Source organism: Drosophila melanogaster, chromosome 2L (genome assembly GCF_000001215.4).
Source record: "Drosophila melanogaster chromosome 2L".
Taxonomy (NCBI): Eukaryota; Metazoa; Arthropoda; class Insecta; order Diptera; family Drosophilidae; genus Drosophila; species Drosophila melanogaster.
The window spans coordinates 7,641,056-7,664,513 of record NT_033779.5 but is presented as its reverse complement, the minus strand read 5'-3'; the positions used below and the strand labels follow the sequence as shown (position 1 = coordinate 7,664,513).

Sequence of the window (23,458 nt, the reverse complement as noted above, 5' to 3'; positions counted from 1 at the left end):
TGACTGTTTGTTGATGGGACGTTGACAGAATTCATGTGCGGCATAAAAACGACATCAGAGCCTGGGGAATAAAATTCGAGTATTGGCCTGCAATCCTCAATCGTTTGTCATCAATTCAGATTACCTCATTTGGTACTGTGGAATGCGAAATTGCTAATTCGGTTCTATTGAAAATAAATAATACAAAAATGAGGTCGACTATGGGGGATAATGTTTAAGTACTTCATATATACATGGAAGATCTTAGTAAGGCCTAATCAACTAGAAAGTAACTTAAGTTCGAGCAATGGAACTTAATCGCTACAAATTTCTAGCGGGAATTACCATTTGAACTTCCAAACATTTACACGCATTACACTCCCCTAACTTTCCTTACCGATTTACTGCAATTCCATTCCTATTTCTGTATAATTTAGCCGTTTTCGGTTTTTTTTGAGAGTGAAAAATCTATTTATGCAATGCACGCAAGTGGCACTATGCAAATTTAACGCCAGCAGAGCCTTGAAATAGTAAAAAAGCATTGATTACACTTGAAGAGTCAGTCGGAGATATTTGCATATTTTGTTGTACGGAATGTATATTGAGTATCGATAAATCAGGTCAAATGGAAAGGTGGAATTAGGTATTGAATTAAGGGGTGTGTCTGAAACAGGAATTTATATATGCATTAGAAGATCAATATTAAATAGAATGCTTCGATATCGTTGGCAGAAAAAGTGAACTAACTTATGCGATTGCGAGTTACTCGTATATTTTATTTTGATTTTTAAGATTCAAAAATGTTCATGAGTTCCAGAAGTAGAATCTAATGTCAAGCAATCGGCATATATCCAGCATTTTCCGGAGAAGTTCAAGGTTCAGACGCGTGCCGAACAGGAAAACAACATGACTGACAGTTCCAATGGGAAAAGAGGAAAATCAACAGTTTGCCGTTTCCCACCTCCATTGCGACTTGCGTAAATGCCAAAAGTAAGGCATGGCATTTAAGGCAAAGACATTTGGCCCGTTGAAGATGATAATTGCGGAGGCGGCAGCTACTAAAATATTGAGTGCGCTCCATTGAACAAGTCCTCGTAAATCAAACGCAATGAGCTTGGACCCCAAGTAGAAACTTTTCCAGGACATGCGCCCCCATTTCGCTCCTCCCACCACTCCAATCTGGACAAAGTGCTCTTAAAATTCGATGAGCAGAGCTAATCGCCTTTGCTGTTGGCTCAGCTGAGTTCACTCAGTGGGCGGCAGTGTTTGCTATTTTGGCAATTATATTCGAGCGAAAGACAAATCAATAAATGTGTAATTACAGCAACTGGATTTCGGGCCAATGCTTGATATTAAGCCATCAAGGAGATGGAAAGGGCAGGAAAACCAACACACACTCAAGTGCTTTGAATGGGATTTTCTTATTTTGGTATTAATCCAGAAACAACTTTTTTTTTCGATTCAAAAATTTTCTTGTACGATAAGACAGCTGATGTTGTTTAACTTGACATTTTTTCTAACCTAATCTGCTTTTGAAGCAAGTTGGAAGAAAGAAAACTTTGAAATACGAGAATAGAAATACAATTTCGCTCTTGCAAGTCCAGCTCATATTACTAAGATGAAACTTTATTTAACCCAATCTATGGATTTTCCATTGCAGCTAACCAACTGCGACGTGCTCTTAGATGAAAGGAACGTGCGATGCAATTGAATCCAAGCAGACAAACTGAAACGCACTACTGGATTGTAAGTATCCATTCGAGAATTTTCCTATAATTTATTATAATTTTTACAACGTGACAACTCTGTGCTGCTACAATTATTGAGGCATAAAAATGGCAGGCCAAAAAGCCAAAGTCGTTGCCAAAAAATAGTTAGGCGGAGACAAGTGGCCACAAATGCTGAATGAAATGGTGGAAAGGCTGATGTGGCATTGTTTCAGTTTTGGCAGGATGCCAGGCGGGCAGGAAGTTCCACAGTGACAGGATGAGCCCAAGAGCCGGGGACAAAGGATGCCTTCGAGTGTGTGTCCTGGCAATTGAATTTTATTGCTCGAAAATTGTTTGCAAATCCCGAACTGGCGGCAAATGTGACTTTCAATCTTCGTTTGCCCAAGCACTATTGAAAGGTCTATAGAATTAAGTCACCTTTGATTTAAACTCGTGATCATTAATCACTTAAATCAAATTAATGTATAATGTACAGGAGACAAACCAAAATACCAAAATAATTCACTTAAATTGGCCAGTAATAAATAAAATTCTTCCTTCCCCTCCATCTGGCTATGCATATTTCATGATCTATCCAGACATTTTATCAATAAATCATCCGTGACCCCGTGCCCCAGTGAATCGGCAAATTCCAGCACACACAATCTGATTTCTATCGACTCGTTTCTGGATTGACATTCTTTGGCCTCGTCTCAGACCCCAAATGCCAACTGCAATTGACATCTCTGGCTGCAAAATTGATGATCCACCTCCAAATCTGATGCCAAGTTTGGGTCTTGCATGTCCGTCTGTCCCCAAAGTTAAAAAGATTATTTTCGCAAATGATTAGTAACCTCCGTCAATAAAGCGTTAAAGTGTTTTTATTCGTTTAATGCTGAGAAACGAAAACAAGTAATGTGTAAAAAGGATCAGGAAAAGGGTCTTTTGATTTCTTATAACAAAAATGATCGACTCCAAATTTGCAAAGATTTATAAATTACTTTAAGCAAATATTAACTGCTAATTACATTTTTTCTTCAATTCTTTTCAGACCCTCTTTTGGTGTGCCTTAGGTGGTTTGATATTGGGTGGAATTGTTGTAATTTCATACTGGATAAGACGATGCAGGTATGTATTCAACTATAGGCTAGGCTGTACTGACAGTGAATTTTTATATATAAATAAATATGAATATTTCTGTTGCAATATGCGTTGACAAAAGCGCAGCAGGAAAACTCTTGAATCCAATTAGTCCGGTGAAAATTGTTTGGGCCTGGTTTTTCTCTTCGTATCTCTGCATTTTGTTTTCGTAAAAAATGTCAAATTGTGGTGGGGGGGACTAAGCCCCGCTACACGTGACGCCCCTTTAAAATGGGGGGACAACGTGAACGGGCCAACGACCACACCGAATGCACGTGGGGGATTTTCACCGGCCCCCATGGAAAAACGGTTCTGTCGGATGGCTTTTCCAGTGCAGCGCCGAATAGAGAGAGACAGCGCTTCCTCTATGAGCTTGTGGTGACATTAGTAAAGACGCAAAATTGCCAGTTGGCCGAGCAGAACAACTGAATAATTCAGCCCGGCAATTGGACGGACCGACTACTGTTTGAGCAATTAAGTTAATGATGCAAGGTCACTGGAAATGGGCCTGGCCATCCTGGCCCGGGGCCCTTTATCTCACCCCTCGGAAAATCGAGGAAATTCAGCTGGAGCTGGCCTGTTCTCCCCAAACAATGACGCAGTTGACTTTCGGCATTTAGAGGGCGGTGACCATTGGGTCTCCTCATCCCGTTTTCATGCCAGGATCCATTACGATTGTTGGCGCCACTTCGTCCGGACAGACAGTGAAAAATATATGCCATAAATATACAGTAGAACTTCTATAAATCAAGACGCTCAATACCGCAACAGCCGTAAAACTTACAGATAACTTAAGAAAGATAAATAAATTTTTTTTTTTTTAAATCGTTTATTAGGTTTTTTTACTAACTTTTGTAAAATTTTGTGGAGACGCTAGTATGGCTACGTAATATTCTTGTGTACCTTTGTGTTGTAAATGTCAGACTGTGGGCATTAATTTCACTTAAGGACACGCAGCTAGGACGCACTTTAAGGACAAATGACCGCGCCGAACGGCTTCCATTTTCATTTTGCTCTCCTCAATTTTCATGTTGGCTTCACGCGAGGCCAGCGCGTAAAAAGTTTTCCAATTTCCATATGGAGCGATCAAAAGCAAACCCGCAAACAAACAAACTGTAATATTTGCATACAACCGAATGTCCTGGGAGCTGTGGAAAATGGAGTGAGCACTGAGTGGGTGGATGGGTGCTGGTCAGAGCGAAGGTAAACAGTCGTTGAGCGGGTCATGATTAATGTGTCACGAAGTGGGCAACATCACGACTATTTGCCGCAAGCACACACCTCCCACACTTTTAATGGCAGACATGGCACAGTGGGAGGCAACGGTGAAGCCAGTATATTTAAAAGTTTATGTGCTGAGGAAATATTATTATAAAAACCACAGGAAGATATAACCTGAAGCTTGAAAACTAAAAATGGCTATTCAAATGCAAATCAGCATTATTTAAAATATTATTTTGCGCACTAGGATATACCGCGTATTTTGTAAGCAAAATGTATTCTTGTCGGTAATATGCTTATTCATGAACTAAACTAAAACATTCCCTAAACTTTATAAATAGTAAGAGTTCCCAAACCAAAAAATGTACTTTCGTTGACCTTGCCGTTCGTGTGCCAGTAATGCCGTTCTTATCGCTGGCCCCACGGTAAATTATCCATACATTGTTAGCCCATTGTCAAGAAAAACAAACTGGCATGCCAAGTTCAAATGGGATTCGATGGTGGGTAATTCGGTTGCTCCATTGGCCAAGGGAGAGCTGATGGGAATGGAATGAACAGACGAGGCGCATTCTTTGCGAATGCCAAGCGACGGTGCTCGCCATGAGTCAGTTGGAAAATTGTCATAAAAATTAAAAATCAATTTTTATAATCCAGTTAGAAGGGAAAAACACACAGTCGAAAGCGAGACAGACAGACAGTCGGTCGATTGGCAGGGGAGCGAGTGAGAGGGCTAGTCGTCGGACCGACAAGTCAACCGCAAATACAACCACAAACGTGAAGCGATATGGACACGCAAACACTCTAAGCCACTCACCCACAATCGGCGTTAGTACCTATACCATTCACCAACGTATATACAAAGAACACACCTCAGTTCGACTGGAATGAAGAAAATTCATAGTTTTCGCCCCAGGCGAAACGATACTCGAATCGCACCTTCATTAACGGACGACCCGAGCACCGTGCTGGCCACGTTTCTATGGCTTAAATATTCAACCAAGTTCGTCTAAATTTCGGCGCGTCAGCGAGTGAACTACTTTGTAAAACTAGGTGGAACTTTGCAAAGTTAATTTCGGTGCTCCCAAAAATTCTAATCCATTAAACGGCGCGCGGCCGTCAACTCTTTCCCAACTTTGTGACTTTTCCGAAACTATTTAAAAATTTATTCAAGTTTGTCTGACCCAATCAACAATGAGTGCAACCATAATGAAGGCGAAGAGGTCGTGGAAAGTGCTGGTCTAGGGTGGAAAAAGCCCAGCATCGTCGAAAGCAGGTGCCACTCCCCTCATCATCTTCATCATCATCATTTTTAATGTGCAATTCTATTTTGGTCCCTGATATTTTCAGTGGCAGATTAAATGAGTGAAAATAATGGAGTCATTTTGTACAGCCAGTGATGGTGATACTTACGTAGATTAATCAAGCTAAACATAAAAAATATGACAATATTATGTACCAAAAGTGACGTTTGTTATACCGAATTAAGTTTTCTTAAAGTAAACGCAAAAAATATTCAAGAAAAATTTTGGTTTCAGAATGTAACATTCACTTTATTATTCATTCATTCTTAATCATTTTGTTTTGAAGCCCACATAATACCCAAAAAAAAAAATATTTACTTATTGCCTAAGGGCACATTTATCAGCTATTTTTAACTCGAGGCGTGAGTAATATATTGATATTGAGCTCTTACCAAAGACGATTCAATTAAAGTGCTGAGAATTAGTGTCTGAAACGCAGAACTAAACCCCATATTGATTAATGACATCTGTTTCCATTTGTGTAGAGCTATTTCCGCGCTCCATTGCGTTTCCTACAGCCATTTACCGAAATTGACAATTTAATTTGCAATGAACAAGCCAGTGACGGACAGGATAATGCAATAATCAAAGTGAAGGATAAGCCAGAACAGAACTCACATATCGTGATTGTGAATATGAATACGAATTTGACACCCAGACAGGTGGAAATGGGGCGGTATGGGGATTGTCTAGTGCACACCTGAAAGCTAAAAGAAAATAAAACGAACCACTTACACCGCTCCCAAAAGGAAAATCAATAAAGTGTCTTGAAAGTAGAAGGCAGAAACGAACTTTGAGCATTTGTGTGCGGTTCGTATATAGCTAAATGGGCGGTGGAAGGGTTTTGCCCGCACTGGGCAAAAACAAATACGATTAAACCAGTCCACAACAGCAACTTTAAGCACAATTTAAAATTAGAATTAGACAATTAGACAAATAGGCCGGCGAGGGGGGTGGTAAAGTGTTGGTAACACGTGCAAAAACTAAGGCTGGTTCAGTTCTACACTCAGCTCAATGTCATGCCGCACACACAAACATGTAAAGCGGCTGTTGAGGGGAAAAAAGAGGCGCGACGCACGGGGCGTATGATTTATTTAAGCGTCTTTTAAAGTCCTTTTCTATTGTTTCGCCGCTGTTGCCGGCGTAGAAGAGGTTGTTTTTATTGCTGCTGTGGTTTACTTTTCATCGTGTGAAGGACATTCGTTGAACTGCAACGCATTCGCTTTCGGTAAAATAACTTCAAAAGTTTCGCATGCCGAAGGGGCGTGTACTTTTTAATTAACAAAACAGCAAAAGCCACAGTAGTGAGTGATGTGCGGCGGTATCTGAAATAGAAATCGGATCAGATATTTTAATTGCTGTTCTGCTAAAACAAAGCGTGCTCTTCACAAACAGTATTGCTTGCAGTTACAATACTTGAAAATTCAAACTTTGTCAAACAATTGTTGAATTTTCTTAAAATTTAAGTTTTATATTTGGAATTTTAATAACAAATATTAATATCCATTAGTTTATGGACCTTCTCTCAAACGGAATATATAGGGGTATCAGAATAGCTAAAATTTGGTTGATATTAAAATAATTTTTAATAAATAAATGTAGATATATACATTCTATTTCCAACTATTACTTTCGCTCCAGATAGTTTTTTAGATTGCTTTACTGTCAGAGTACGGCGAAATTCAATTAAGCTTAGACAAACCACCGTCAAATGCAACCGAAAAATTAAGCGATTGTGAAATTAAACGGGGAAAATCAAATAATTGAAATAAACCTGCAAATTGAAATCGATCGGTGTCAAGTGGGTTTCGCTCTCATCGGAATTCATTAAATGCTGTTTTCCCCCTGATTTCCCACCATTCACCCCTGCAAAACGTATGAATCGAATTGAAAACTAAAATTCTGTAAACATCGAACCCTGAATTTAGGTGTCTTGCATTTTTGGACTGTAGCGAAGTTTGCCTAAGAGATCGCAGTCGGTAGGTAAATTTGCTTTCGTTGCATCAGCAAGTCAAATTATCGAGCGATGAAAATTAGCCACCAAATTGAGAGCAAATTAAATCACCAGAGCAAAGCTGAAAAAAAAAACACAATTTTACACAAGCAAACTAATTTTGATTTTTACAACTTCAATTGGCTGCTAAGATATCAACACTAAAGACACGCTGAAATTCGTTGGATTATTTATTTTGAGTTTCACGCAATACTTTTATGCAAATTTCCTAAAATTAGATATCGCTTTAATACAAATTGGCTGTAAATTAGTTTAGTTGAATTGGTAAATTGGCATATGCCCTAAAGCATGTTTTATCCTTCATTTAATTATCCTTATCCTTCCGTTTCACAAACACACATTGAAAAAGAAACAAAAGGACTTGGCAAAGTTCGTTATCAAAATGCTTTTGTGATTGTCTTTTACAGCAATAATTAAACCCAAGTTATTTTACACTCTTTGAACGATTGTTGAGCAAGTGCAAATGTCGGGGTAATAGAAATGGCTTTAATAGCTTATGATTTCCCCATTTTACTTTCCACGAAGCGCTTCTGTCCGTTTTCGTTTTCATTTCGTTGCTGTGCTACGTTCTCGATTCGCGATTAATCAATTTTTAAATCGTTCTACCGCATATTTCTTTCCATTTCTTCGTGGCCACTCAACTTTTGTTCGAAACTTCCCCACAAAAACACTTGCAAACACCACAGGACACTTGCAGCGAGGTCAACGTCCCGGCAGCGTCGCATCCGGAGCCGGAGCTCATCATCAGCTGCCACCGGGATCAGCGGGATCAGTGCCATCGGAATAATCTCCAGAGGGAAAGCAAAGTTATCACCCGATCACAATCATCGGCGTCGACCGCGCGGCATGCTCCAGTGCATCAACTGAAGCAGCAGCAATCTCTGCCCACACCTCTAACACAGCAGCCCAGCCACAATTCGCACCACAATCCCCAGACCCCCAAGTCCGTCTCCATTCTCGTCTACAAGACCTTGAACACGGTCTTCAAGAGCAGTCGCAAGATCATCGTTCGTGTGTGTGAGGTGGCCAGCGCCAAGAAGTCCTTCACCATGTTCAAGTTCAACAAGGCCGCTCAGCAGCAGCGGATCGACAATCGGAACAGTGCCGTCACAGGACACGATCCCTTCGTCCGACCACCAGTGCCCGAAAAGTGAGTGCTCCGTGCCCCAAGAATTGAGGAACTCCAAACTGTTTGAAAAGCTTTGGAAACGAACATTTTGCAGATTGAGGCATTTAGTTAATACAAAAAATTGCATTTCAAAGATTTGTCAGCATTTCTAAAATTCAATATTTTTCACTTCCAATTCCTTAGTAGTAAAGAAAAAAAAAAAACGTTAATCTTCGGAAACTTAATGATACCTCTGAAAGCAAAGTAAATCCTTTTCAACCGCCTAATTAGAAAAAAGTTTGAAATTCCGAAATGTCAATGTCAATGTTTGTCTCTCAATACTAAATGCACCCGATAACCGATTTCGAACGCGATAGGAAAGTGAGGAACATTATGAAGAAGCTGCACAAGGCGAACGGCCTGAAACGCTCCAACTCGGCGATCGAGTTCGATGTCTCGGCCCTGACAGCTGCCAATCGCCGACAGATCTATAGTAGGTGAGTACCCAACCGATCGGCGAGATATATATGCGTGTGTATATAGGACTTTTGCAATGTGTGTGCGGGTGTGTGTGTGTGAGCCCCACTCACACACTCAAGCAAAATCGAGCACAGTGCACAGGTACCTCGATTTTTGATTTGGTTTATCACACGTTTTGGTTTCGTTAAGTGAAGCTTCTTTGACGAATCAAGTTATGAAGAGAACACACACTTATCGCAGTATTTTCTTTTGTATATTTTCTTTTTTTTTTGCCAAATACCCACCAAACCAACCAAAAAACACCCACCGCAACCACCACTGTGTACCCTTCTATTTGCAGCAATCGGTCGGCGAGCTCGGAGCAAGATAACTCAGATCTATCCGAGCACTCGGAGAAATCGCCGCTGGTTAGCGCGAGGTTAGACAATCTAGCTAGGCTCTTCTTTAGCAAGTCGATGCCAGCGGAAACCGGAAGTAGAGATACCATAGATTCAGTACTGACAACAAGGTTGCATTTACTACTCTACTCTAAACTGTACTAAATTAATATATTTTTGTATTTAGCTTGCACTCACACTTGAAAATCAGAATCAGCCTCACTAGTGTACAGTTTTCGATGCCAAGTTTTTCTTTTGCTTGCCGAGTTTGTTTTCTTTTACTTGAGTTTTCGTTTTAGCTCTACAGCACTTTGCATGCCAAAAACGAATAGAAATGAACCTGAAATGCTTTTAATGTTTGCCACACGTAGAAAAAATCACCAAACAATTCATTTTATTCGAACTTATTTTGATGTACACACATGCACAAGTATATACATACATAGAGATAACGCAAGTAATTCGGAGGAAAAACCAACTAATGTGTCTAATGTTTTCAAGAGGTTTGAAAGGCAGCCACAAAAAAGCAATTAACTTGAAAGCTTTTGTGGGCAATGCTTTTTTTTAAATCCAAAAAATATGTGTATATACCCATTTCCCTTAACATTAAACAGACTCTTTTTCTCGCTTGCTGAATATTTTGCCCAACTTTAGTTAAAAAGTTTCTTCATTCAAAATGAAAAGCCAAAGGCATTGCCAAAGTCAAAGCATTAAGTGCGATGATAGAATGCATTTCCCAACCACCCCTATGTCCTATTATTCTTTTGTTCCAGCGGTAGGTGAAAGTTTGCCAAGGTGAAAATTCTTCAAATTAGATGCCCAGGCACCCCATACAAAAATTGCAAATTAAATTATCAACTTGGCAGAAGTTCGCTCGAAAAAGGGCGCAAAAATTGATTCGACTGTGTGTGTGAGTATCTGTGAGGACTCCTGCCTCCCGTCCTCCCCCCTTCTCTTCAACACTCCTCACAATTCTACGTGCTGAGCCGTATGATGAATGTGCAAGCGAGCGTGAGCATCTGTTCGTGTGTGTAAGTGTCTGTCGTGTGTGAGTTGGTGTGAGTGTGTTTGTGTGCCCCTAACGAGCAGGTGAATATGCATGTGGTAGTGCCGCAAAGTATGCAATAAAAAATTTCACACACGAGCACGTTAATTACGCGCGGCATCCGAATATTTCAACTTCAGTTCGCCGCCAATCGAGTTCGTCTGACTGTAAAGTATCTATCCATGACGTTATATATCTAAGCATTTCCCAGAACGGTTTGACCCTAGCTAATTTGCTTCGATAAATCGGAAAAGGTTGTTTAGCAATTTTATTCGGCTTTTAAAAAGGCTTTAATTTGAATTTTTCTCAATGTTTTGTTGATGAAAACGATTGATTTAGAACATCTTTGTTTTTATTTTGAAAACCTTATTATGTTTTTTTAAGTTCTTAAATGTTTTATAAGTTACGACGCTTTGAAGATTGATTGAACTCATTTATTACTGTGCAAATAGTCACGAAGATAAATTCAATTTATTTCCCTCTTTATCGAAGAGTTCAAGCCTTAAGCATTTTCCCAAGTTTTTTTCGTACGATTTACCCTTCTGATTCCCACACACTTTCCTCACTTGACAAACAACAAGTGTGTCGAGTGTTTGGCAAATATTTAAGCTGCAATATCATCAAGAGTAAAAACGAGGGAAAGTCACCTCTCCGTTTTGCAACAAAAATTAGCTAAAGTCAACAAACAAGCAGGAGAAACACTCTTCAACAAACATACACAGTTGGATGCTAAAACCCGTTACAGCTGCAATCGGAGTCAAGGTCTTTTGAACAGCGGGGAAATGAGAAATATTTCACATACGCACCGTTGGCCAAAAGCGCAAGCCGTGCGCCTAAAGAGACAGGCAATGGGCAAAGAGTTTTGCCAGCTTTTGGTTGTTTTGGTCTAGCTAGCACACATTTGTACACAGACGAAAAAAATGTATTTAAGTGAAAATGACGAAGTAAAATGTCCTCATTTGTTGGTATCCATTCTGAGATAGTGTATTTAAAACTAATTGTTGGTCAAAAGTGTGTGCTAAGAAAGGTACAAGGTGGTTTTTTCTTGTGTGTTTGTGTTTTTATTCCGCTTCTGCAAGTTCTTGTGACGCAATGAAAGTGAAATGGGATGAGAGGAAGAGAAAGGAGCCTCTTGGCCAACATTTTATGCCACACACGAACACACTTTCATTTTGTTTTTGTCCCTCTACTGCCCTGTACTCTCCACTTTCTACTGTTCTTCGTTTTGCGCCTTATTAAATTTTCAAACACATGCTAAACTTAACCCGAGGATGTGCTTAACCTTCGCTCTGTTTTGATTGAGTGGTCCGTAAGTGTTTGTTTATGAGAACGGCTCTCAACCTCTACTACCAACTTTTTTTTACATTTTCTGCCTTTGTTATTCTGTCTTCTTAACATCTCTTTCTCGTTTAAGCCTCCAAGTGAGTGCAGTTTGTTTAGCTTTTCTTCTATTTTTCATTTCGTTTGACACCGTTTTCATGTTCAGTTGCTTTACTGCACTTTTCTCTTTGTACAGCCTTTCACTTGCAAGAAATAAACAAAAAATAAATAGTTCCCAAAAAAAAAGCAACTGAAATGTAATGATAAACTCATGCTTCCGTTTCCGCTGCGCCATTGTGCAGGCAGTTACTTCCTCTTCCTCTGGCCCTTCCTTTTGTTTTCCGTCCACGTTGAGTTGTAAATTCCTTCGTCCTGCGGCACAACTTGCCAGAAAAAATGTTGTCCTGTCCAAATTATTTTGTGCCTCTCTTTTTTGGCCAACATTTCAGCAACGATTATCCGTGACCTATACATGACATTTTTTCCTGTTTTTTGTAAGAGATAGATCCCGGATAAGGATGTGTGGTCTGTTGAATGAAAAGTCAGTGAGGTTCTTAATATTTTATAGAGACAAAGAGACCATAAAACATTTGATGGTATTAACAAGACTATATGATGGTGTAAAGTGTAAAAAGTCACGATTTTCTTCGATCTCATCAATGTTAATGAATTAAAAAGCCTTTTAATCCCAGTAAATTAAAATCCAAAGTGCTGATTGTGATCAAAGTCACTCATACATACCTTGTGATGAATAAATAAAAAATCTCTGAATGAATTCGTCAATGTGAAGCCATAAAATTAAAGTGGAAAGACGAATTTAAATGCGGGAGCTTGTGGGAAATGTATGTTAAGTGCTAACTCCTGTTTATCGTGTAAATACCTGCCCAAACTGAGTGTTTTGCGATGAATGTTAAGACATTTTTGAAAAATCCATGTCTAAATCATTTATTTTTAGTTGTACTATACAAACAAGTTTCCTTAGTTAGCAAATTCTTCTACTAAGTATGCTCTTAAGAAATTTTGTATCTCTGGAATTCAAACAGGCTGACAGCTAACGTTCCGTTGACATTTTTCAGGCCCAACATCAAGTATCAGTACTCCGCCTTGGACAGTGGCAATGGGATCGTGGAGCGAAGTCCCCGGGAGCGAGCTCAGAGGGAAAAGGCACTGAATGCCACTCAGGAATGGATTCAAGGTGCCAATGGGCGCTACGAAGTGATTGCCCACCTGGATGAGATCGGTTCGAGGCATGGCAAGAACTGGTTTCTTGTCACAGATGCCTCGGTAAGGGCTTCCCTAATTTCGATTTATTGTATCCACAGAGTGATGATTTTCCGTATTTTAGGTACGCACGGATCGTCTACAGACTCTGCTACCTCTGCCCCCCGATTGTGTGGCCTTCGAGGATCTCCCGCCCAACGAATGCGCCAGGGAAATACTCATGGAGCTCCTGGGCTCGCTGCATCATCCGTACATATATCCCGTTCTGGACTTGGGCTTTTTGCGCAACAGCTCGTATAACTACGCCTGCCTGGTGACGCCCTTTAACTCGCGGGGCAGTCTTAAAGATCTCATCTATAAGGTGAGTATTTGAATGGATTGTAATCACTCCAGTTTTTTCCTCTTTTCCTCTACCAAATGGATTTCAAATTCATTTCTCCTTTTAGGCGCAGTGGAATGAGCCGTGGGCCAGGAAGTACACGCGTAAGCCAAATGGCTTACCGGTGAGCCAGGTGCAGCGCCTGGGACGACAGATTCTGGAGGCACTGCTCTTCCTGAAGGAGCGCGGTTTTCCGCTTCACGGTCACCTGCACAGCGGCAATGTCATCCTGCAGAACGGGGCAGCCAGGTGAGTCCGTTGTCGATTGGGACCCACTCAACTGTTAACTAATTTAATAATGGCTGCAATATTTTATATCGAATCGGTGGCCTGCCCCCCTATCTCCACTGCAAAATTTCAGTCATTCAAAATTCACCCAAATAGAACCGACATCGATTTCAGCCTAAATGGCAAATTAAAAGCAATTCCCCAGAATCGTTGCCCATTTCAGGGCACTTTAAATGCATGTCCCTGTTTCGTGAGCCCCTGACTGGCCCCCTCCTATCCATGTAGCTGCTGTGCGACAACGCGTAAGCGCCACCCACTAAACCACCCACTTGCAAACATCGAATGGGTGTAACAAAAATAAAGCTTAAGCTTTTTGCCATTTTAAAAATAAATGGTCGGCGAAAAAGATGGTTATATTGCAGCCCAGGGACGGGACTAAAAGAGGGTGGGATCTGCAAGCTAGAATTCCTATAGGTGAAAGTCGATTAAAGTGCGGATTTTCTGCGTTCAAGTTTGCGCCAAGTGCATGACCCAATTTTGCTGCCTTCGTCGCCAGGGTATCGCTGTGCGCATTGAAAAGCTGATTTTCATATAAATTGCTTATACATACGTACAGCTATTGATAGGGCCACAGGAAAGTTGAAAGACCAACGTGAAGAAAACGGGTAAAATGGAATTTAGTAAGCTGAAAAGCTGATTGACGAAGTAGAAAAGAAAATGCTTGCTCAAGTGAAATTGAGTGAAGAATTTCAGGATATTTGCAATGACAATAAAAGAAAGCATTTAATGTCTGCACAACGCTTTTATTGTTTTATAACAGCTAAAGAAAAACATGCTTATATTTGATAGTAAATTTGACAACAAATACTTCTGGAGTAACCTGTTGACTCAACAATTTGTATTGAACTTTTTTAAGCCCAAATGATTTTTTTTCGTATATTTATACTTATCTGATTTTCAAAACTAATTAAAATGATCATAAAATAAACAAAGGCAACTGGCAACAAAAGCCAATAAACTATAGCACACGACAACTAGCATCTTCAGAACCTCTATTGTCAGCCAATTCGGAATACCTTTCCAACTAGTCAGCCACATTTGGCCTAATGAATACTAGGAAATGCCGGCAGGACCCTCGAACCAAAAGCCCCAACCAATCCGCAATATACAGCGCTGTGTTGTGTAGAGTGTCATAATATTGTCATATCAGGTCTGACATACGCTCTTTGTCATTAAGGCACATGGCCAGTGAGGAAAGAGATAGCAGATGATACCTGCTCCCTCTCGCTCGCACATAAATCCATAAAAGTAGACACTTTGCGGCCGACGTTTCCACGTGTTGGCCATCAATATACGGCAGGGTAGCCATCGAATATGTTGCATAATTAAGACCGAAACAAAAGGGAAGGAAAGCACAAGGGGTCCGCCATTTAATTATGCATTTTCCGTAACATTTATTCCGTTTTTCACCCATCAGGTTATCGGGCCTGGAGAACGGCCTCCTGGGCCTCAGTTCGCGCATTAACGCCGTCATGTGGTCCCGCTCGGTCACCGAGATCGAGAACGTGGACATCGTCTGCTTTGGCCACCTGCTCTACGAGATGTGCACGGGCCAGGAGCTGACAACCCCCAAGCCGTCCATGCGGGTGCTCGAGATGGAGCTGCAGCACTATCCACAAATTGGCCAGGTCAGTAAAGTTCTTTAATGTATCACAACAATGCTAGAGCTTCTGTTTTATAAATACCATTATCATTTTTATGTTATTATTTTATTTTCGTTTTATTTTTCAGACAAGAAAACAAGTAAAGTATAGTTTATTTGAAAACATCCTACTGTTACAAATTAACAAGACCTTCAAAAGAAGCGTCGAGGCGAAGTTTACTCAGAATATGTAATCTTCTTTGCAGATTCTGGAGATATTAGGTCTAATCTTTGAGCCGCCTAGCGGTGTCTGCCCCTCCGTTGAGGACTTAGTCCTTTGCGATCTGTTTCGCAGCATCGATTTGCGCGAGCTTCGCGGTCCCTGTTTCAGTGTAAGTACCTTTATAAAGCGAATAAACTCTTTTTTGACGAATACAACTAACGCGTGATGTATTTACAGACAATTAAGCCGAGCCTCAGCAGGTCCACCTTGAACCTGCTGCAAGCGGTAAAGAAGCGCCAATGTGCCTCCCTGGGCCATTCCCTCAGTGAGGCCAACTCGCCCTGTACGCCCCCTTCGACGCCGCACGATCGACGAACAGGGTGAGTGTTTCGCCCGGCGTAGCTCTTCTTTCACCTAGAAGCAAACGTGCAATTTTTACTCTGTCGGTCACTGGCATATCTCACATTTTTCCCTCACCACACACACACTGACTCATACTCGATTCATCCACGTGTTTTTCGGCGTGTAAGGAAAAGCAAGTCTTGTATGCTCATCAAGAATTTACCAATTCCGCACAGGATTAGGGTTTCGAGTCGAAGAATGTATAGTCGTACGAAAAATAACAAATCTTTTTAACTAATAGTTGGTTGACAACGAAGAATTATTCCACTAGCGCCTTTAGTTTGTCTAGTTTCTTTTAACTTATTTTTATAAAAAGTCCGTATTAATAATTTCTCCTAGGTTTGTTTGTTGTAACAATTAATAGTAGAAAACTTAAGGATCCGGTGCAACAGTTTCCACTTGTTCACAACTCCATAACTAAACAGAAGCCATACACAAAGGCTCTATTAAATGCAGCTGAGTTTCAGAGAGTAAGGAAATAACTTAATGACAAATAAAAGTTTTTTTTTAAAAGTAAAACTTACAGGATAGAAAAATTTTCAATAGACCGCATAGGTAGGCGCCACGTTGGGCGCCAGTTATGTGTAACCCCGCACAGAGCCTCTAAACCATTTGCCGTGCACTCGCTTTTGGGACTAATAAAGAAAAATGCACACACACATCTGAGGAGACTTAAGCAAAAAGAAGAAAGAAATAGCGAAAAAGCGAGAAAAACTAACGTTGTGAGCCGAGATAAAGCGGAAAATGTTGCCACGCGCTTGACGATGTGCGTGTGCCTGTGCGTGTCTAAAGGTAATTATGATAATGTCCTGGACTCTGCGCAGCCCGACCCGTCTGCCCAAAAGCCGTAGGCAGAATTTAAAATTATGCATACAAGACAGGAATATAATTGAGTGATAAAAACGAGGAAACAAGGAACTAGCCAAAGAAAAAGTCCCAAAACAATAAATACAGGGAAAAAGTGCTCATTTGCTGCCTCATGTATATTTAAGCATCTCTGACCCTGTGTAAATTTACTCTGCTGCCTTTAAAAAAAAAAACATAATATATTAAAATACTCAATCGCATGTTTTACTTTCATAAATACTAACAAAATATGTAGTGGAGGATTTTTTCAACTAAAGTATTTTTTCCGTATGCAATGTTCTACTCTCTTTCTCTCCTAACGCCTACTACTACTCAACTTTGTTGTGTGTGTGTGTGTATCTATCTTAGTGTTGCGAAAGCGCCCAGAAAACCGTTACCGTTGCAGTTCCCGTTACAGTTGCCGCTACACCAAACCCATCATCTATTACACACATACCGATCCGCTCTTGAATGTCTCTCAACGTTCATTTTTGTTTATATTACCTATGTGTGTGTTTTGTTTTTGATTTACAAACTCTTGCATTTCTGCATTTGTTTATTTACATAACCCGTTCGACTAACAAAAACCAACAACAACTACAACAACATCAGTGTTCTGCCTGCGCCCTATGAAGTCTTTCGTATGTACTAAACCAATCCAAAACGAACCGAACCAAAACCAAAGAAATCCGAACCCGAACCCAAAACCAACAATGAACAACTCACAAAGAATATCTCACAATTCAAATTTACAAAACGAATATCGTGTGAAATAAAACCCAAATGAATACCTGAATAAAATTAAATAAAATCAATATACAAACCGATAAAGCAAATACATAATTTTTTGTACGAAAATTAATGTTTTTATACCAGACGGAAACGAATCTTAATGCTGCAAAAAGTAATTGGCAGTGTTTGTTGTAGCCAAATGTGGTAAGTGGCAATATTTTTGTATGCTCTAACCACCAAGAGAAGCTGCACAACCCAGCAAGAAAACCACTTCGCACCACTAAGCCGAACCTGCATCGAAAAGGGCCAGCAGAATATATATTTATTTATTTAACATGTGCAAACCACATTATTCAATGTCTGTTATTTACTTTGGTTTTTCGTGTTCTGGCTGGCATAATTCAATTTAAATGTTTTCCCCGCTGTAAGTTATTTGCTTAACGCTTTTCAATAAGTCCCATCTATTCAGCTTGTAATAAAAATGTTTATGTTTATGTTGTTTCGTGCATGCTCTAGAGAAAACCATTTAACTGGATTAGAGGATAGAGTGCAAAATATTTTTGCAGACCAGCTGAGATTAAGCCAAGGTTTTGAAATCACTGAATGCTTTTTAATCAAACTTAATTTTATATTCCGAATAGTATTAAGACTAAGCTCAAATACTACCGAATAATAGGCTAGATACTAATGCTGTGGTACACGAGTACATCATACCTTTGCTCCTTAATTGAGTTCACCACCACATATTGAGATATCCGTGCCACAGACTAGGCATATCTACTTGGAAACTATTGCTATACATCAGCATAGCTGCCATTTTTCGGGTCACTAATTTAGTTTTGGAGGAGCTTGAATGCCGAGCAGCCAACTTGAGCTTGATTGAAAACACGCACGTATTGACGCTTCTAGTGCAGCACACATTCGCAGACATACTCACAATTCCATCAATGCATTCATCGCATACAATGACATGCCATGGCTTTTCTGCATATACACAACACAAAAGAAAATCGAATCAGGGGCCGGTAGCGCTGCCGGATCGGAACCAAAAATTTTGAAAATTCTGATTGTTATTCTCTGCCCTTTCTTACCCGCAATTCCCGCATTTACTCACCTGTCCCCTGCCGACCCCACAGTATCAGCCGAACAATGGACTCATTTGACATATCAAGCGATTCGGAGGAAGGTCTCCTGGAAGAGATTGTCGTCGGTGGAAGCTGCCATCGCCAGCACTTGCTTCGCCTGCAGCAGTGGCACTCCGCCCACTCATATGTCCACTCGTATGCCTCGGAGTCGCCGATTCATTATTGTGACCCTGCGGCCGTCTATTCGGATGATAATAGCCAGGAGCCGGGTCAGGATCCCCAGCCGCCGACCATTCGATGTAGCACCAGTAGTCAGAGCAATCTGGATGTCCTTCTGGCTGAGGGAGCCGCGGACGAGGTATACGAGGAGCAGGAGGAGGAGGGTTTTGAGCAGGAAGAGGAGGCAAGTGGCTCCTCGGGAACGCAGAGGCTTCAGGCTCCAGCCTGCACTTCGTCGGCTGCTGGGGCCTCCTTCAACCATCAACTCACTGCCGATATGTGCAACTACAAGAACTCGAAGAGCAGGAGGTTGGAGTACTCCCTCAAGTGTCTCAAGTATGGCCGCAGTAATCCCTCCCAGGACTCAGCCTTTGGCTCTCTGACTGACAACGACCTGTCCATTGGATCGTCCAGCATTAGGTTGAGCAGCTTTCAGTCCATTTCATCGCCCATTGACGAGGGCGTCGAGGATGTCATCATAGCCACCACCACAGGTGGTAATGAAACCTGCCTGGAACTAGCCACCATTCCTAGGAGTATGGTCTCCCAGGACTCGGCGATTTCATCGCCCTGTCGCGAGAGTTCCCCAAACAACTTCCTGCACATTGACGATGCGATGTCGGGAACGGGTTCAACTTCCTCTGGCTCTAATTGTGGCTCCTTCGGAAATATACGTCCCCAACAGTTTCCCGTTTCGCTTTCACCAAAGATTTTGGTAACGGCCACCAGCAATTCGAGCAACTCGTCCTTAGCATCCAGCAGCAATGCGGGTCAGGGTCAGGCCCAGCTTCATGGACAAGGGCATCCCCAGCAGCAATTTGATCCGCCCAAGATTCTAGTCAACGATCAGAACTCCATCTACACCACATCGCCCTCGAAGCGATCGGGGATGATAGAGGTGTTCTCACAAAAATATCGGGTGAGTAAATTTAAGTAAACGTTTTTAGATTCTACTAAATCTAAACTAGCATATTAACTTAATGTTTAAATTGTACTGTTACTGTATTCATATAAACCTTACCAACAGTCTTGCGATGTGAATGAAAGCTTAATTAGTGTCCCTTCCAGGTGAGCTCCTTCGAGGACATGTCCCCGAAGCGAACCTCAGACAAACAGCACCTGAAGCATGTGAATCGGCTGGCCTTTCGCTCCTTGGAGGAGGAGCGTCGGATCGATAATGCCTTTCTGCCGATGGCAGATCGCACCCACTCGGACAATCGCGTGAATATGCAGAGCGAGAAGTACAAAAAGCTCACGCACGCCTCGTTCCGCATTAGCAAAGGTCAAGGCCAGGACTCGCCCACGGCCACACCCACCAGCCAAACGTCCCCCGGTCAGCCTGGCAATTGCATTGAAATGCAACGAACCGGAAGGCAGACCCTCTGGCGAGACAGCAAGTTCTACCGGAAGAACAGAATCGCCAAAAGCAACGACTCCCTAATGGAAAACAATCCCTCGCCCAGGATATCGCCATGCTCCTTGCGGGATAATCAGTACGAGAGCAGAAGCAGCTCACAGGCCAGCAGGAGATCGCTCAGTGGTAGTCAGCAAATGCTGAGTGTCACCACCAGTTTCTGCGGCAACGGCAGTGCCTCCAGAAATTCGGCCAGATACTGCAGCTCGAAGAGCGAGGACTTGGGCGAGTCCTCCGACTATCTGAGAGTTATGGATGCACGAAAATCGTACTCCGAGCGGCACCTGGTGCGACTCAAGCAGACGGCCATAAACAACACACACAGCGAGGACGATATGAGCTTCAACGATGACAATAATCAAACGGTATCATCGCAGGGTCAGGGGTTACGGCAATGCGGCATCCAGTACAATCAGAAGGAGCACCACCAGAAGCACTATCAGGGTGGCAGGTGGAGCAGCAGCTGCTCCATTGGCGGCCACCTGAAGACGACCAATATTAAGACCACCTCGCTGTCAGCTCAGTCCAGCCAATCGAATTTAGTGGCCACCTCGGCAACTGCCAGCTATCGCACACCATCCAAGTCCCTCGACCAGAGCATCGCCACCATCGCCATCCCGAGCATCCATGCCACCAACCAGAACAACACCGCCCAGAATAGCACCACCAAGGGCAGCAGCACCACCAGCAGTGACAGCAGTAGCAGCACCACCAGCTCGGTGGATGAGTCCCCGTCGAGACATACCCTCAGCGGAGCGGACCTCTCCAGGATCTTCGTGATGGACATGGACGATGCACCGGGCAGTACATGCAGCGAAGAGAAGACTCCGCTTCTGGACAGTGTGGAAATGTCCCCGATGAGTCCAACCGATCCAGAGGAACCCGACCTGGACAAGCTCTAATGGCCATCCCGTTAACACTATGTACACGCACTTACAGATACGTTTTGAGCAGCCGAAATGCAAAGCATGTGATAAAGAAACCAAATATAGATGAAATCGAACGGGGAACCATCAAGTTATAGAACTACTAGGCTAGGTACGAGATGGTAGACGGAGAAAGTCTACTAAAAGAGTTATCGGCATAAAGGTATTGAGTTATATATTACATAGATGAACAACTCCTCTACTTTAATTTTCCTCTGAGACATCTTGTATATGTATATTTTAAATGCAAGTACTACAATTTATCACAGAGTCTAATACTTTACCGTTTTTAATATTCTATAGGGCCGTTAACCGTTTCCGAAAACTCTTTTGCTACGGCTTTCTCCATGCCAGTGTTGGTTAAGGTGAAGCAATTCTAATCTGAGTTCGACACAAACACATACACCCACTCACAATTACAATATATAATTGGCTGCCCCGCCTTTGCTAAATCCACACATCCACACTCAAAGCTTTCTTCTGGTAACAATAATATTTTTCTCTTTATATTGAACTTTAGCCGATTGCTTTTACAGCAATTCGAAGTAAACTAGAATACATATTTCTTTACTAAAGCTGATCTCTAGACTGCTAAGCCACGAGACAACACAGAAAAACAAAGGGAATACCATCCTGCTGATTAGTTGTTTTTTTAAACAAATTTAAAGGAAACCCGTTTTCGAATTATACGGAATTATACACTTTACTTGGTAGTTAATTGAATAGTTAAGACTTAAAAGCTTCGCAGCTTGGCGCATTGAAAATGTTTTACTGTAGCTTAAAATCGTTTTAAGCTCCCAGTGGAGCGTGTTTTAAATATAAATTAAAAAATGAACATATTCTAGGGAGCTAAGTCCAAAAGAACCTTAAACGATCAAACAAAGCCAAAGAAAGTTAACCCATACAATGGAAAATCCAAGGCAGAGTTGAAAGTATCCAACATATAACGAACAATTTAGATTTCTTTAGTCTTTTATCCTTTGTTCAGAAATTACACATTAGCCAGCACTTCAATATCGCAACGGAGACATAAATTTTACTCCATAAGAGTTAAGCATTGTCGTATAAAACGGTAAACAATAAAACCATACAGAAATGCAATCAAATTTACTAAAATATCGGAAACAAAAAAAATATCACAAACGCCACACACAATCGAACACAAAATAAATGTACTCACTAAAGATCATATATATAGAAGATAATATTAGACGCACGCACTTGACTAAGACGATCAAGATTCGAATCCCGATTCAAAAACCCAGCCCCACCCGACCTATTTGAATAACTCAAATGATCTGCCACAGAGTCGCCCTTAGTTTGATTATTCGTAGCTAATGAATGCGTAAAACATTGTTTATGGGACCCTCTAGAATGTATATGTATGTATTCCCAATATCTTGTAAGTTAATTTGCTTGGAATTGTTTGTGTATCCACTTATGTAACCCAAAAATGGAGAAGCCCTTGAGAACTAACAAATAAACGAGATAACGACGTACATTTCAAAGGTGTTTTAAATCTTTAGCACTAGAAGGGAACTTCCCTAGTATAGATCCATGAGAATAATGGCTAACTTTAAAATCTTTAACAATGCTTAACAGATTTCAGGAAATTAAATTTAAAAGTCACCGGAAACGCTTTCTAGTTACTGTGCACTGCTTGACTAGTTTTTAACTGCTTCGAAGCAGTGCCTAGCTGTTATTTTGTGAACTAAGAGTTTTGAGTGGCGACACCTGGTGGTGGATTATTTCCCATGTAGAATATCTAATGCTTGTGTGTAAGATGTAGAAATGAAATGTGCTTAAAATTTAAAATAAAAATAAGCCTAGGTGGGAAAATGAAATCCTTTGGCAGCGACTAGGGGAATAACACACACCCATTTCATAATTTAGTTGCCATATTTATGATTATGTCCTGTCATGTCCTGTGCGTGTTTCCATCTCTTCGCTGTTGCTCCTCGCATCCAGCATCCTAAATAAACAATCAATGAGCATATGACAGCAAACTAATAAAATTTACCACCCCTCCCAACCGACGAGGGTTGCGTCATTCGTCCTGTACGCTCCGCATTGTCCAGTAAATGTGTCCATTGTTTCAGGAGCTGCAATTATGGGAATTTGGCAATTTTACGGACAGCGAAACGAAACTGGACGGTGGTCAGTCCGTCTAACAATATAATTTACAGCGCTTTTGTGTAGCGAGGCGTGAATTTACTACTCAAAACTGAATCCCCCCCCAGCAACTTTACAGTCCGACTCTAGTCCAGTTAATCGCATTTGTTGGTTTTGTAATTATAATACCGGGCAATGGAAATGATTTTAGCATTTCAATTTGTACTGGCAACCGCAGTTTTCGACCCCTTTTCCCGGTCACTTTCCATTTTCAAATTGTATCCTTCGCGCAGGCGCAGCTGCTATTTATTCTCCCTTTTTCAGCGCGTGCCGCT

At 41.3% G+C, this 23,458-nt stretch overlaps 1 protein-coding gene across 11 annotated transcripts in view; it reads left to right on the top strand.

Moving 5' to 3' along the window:
• Positions 1-22,509, top strand: part of Slob (Slowpoke binding protein) — a 33,074-nt gene extending 10,565 nt beyond the window's left edge. The window contains exons 2-14 of one of the 11 annotated variants that reach the window (NM_164756.3): positions 1,640-1,725; positions 2,740-2,816; positions 8,051-8,514; positions 8,850-8,969; positions 9,293-9,460; positions 12,771-12,978; positions 13,040-13,276; positions 13,362-13,543; positions 15,000-15,210; positions 15,314-15,325; positions 15,431-15,556; positions 15,625-15,767; positions 17,248-17,461. In NM_164756.3, the coding sequence (NP_723292.1) occupies positions 2,811-2,816; positions 8,051-8,514; positions 8,850-8,969; positions 9,293-9,460; positions 12,771-12,978; positions 13,040-13,276; positions 13,362-13,543; positions 15,000-15,210; positions 15,314-15,325; positions 15,431-15,556; positions 15,625-15,767; positions 17,248-17,287 (1,917 nt within the window). In that variant the 5' untranslated portion in view covers positions 1,640-1,725; positions 2,740-2,810 and the 3' untranslated portion in view covers positions 17,288-17,461. Of the gene's footprint in view, positions 1-1,639; positions 1,726-2,739; positions 2,817-4,946; positions 5,323-7,278; positions 7,330-7,771; positions 7,836-8,050; positions 8,515-8,849; positions 8,970-9,292; positions 9,461-12,770; positions 12,979-13,039; positions 13,277-13,361; positions 13,544-14,999; positions 15,211-15,313; positions 15,326-15,430; positions 15,557-15,624; positions 15,768-17,247; positions 17,572-18,503; positions 19,591-19,727 lie in introns of those variants that run through there. The other 10 variants (NM_001273282.1, NM_001201784.2, NM_164757.2 and 7 more) reach the window with 10 other exon arrangements.
• The last annotated feature ends 949 nt before the right edge of the window (positions 22,510-23,458 follow it).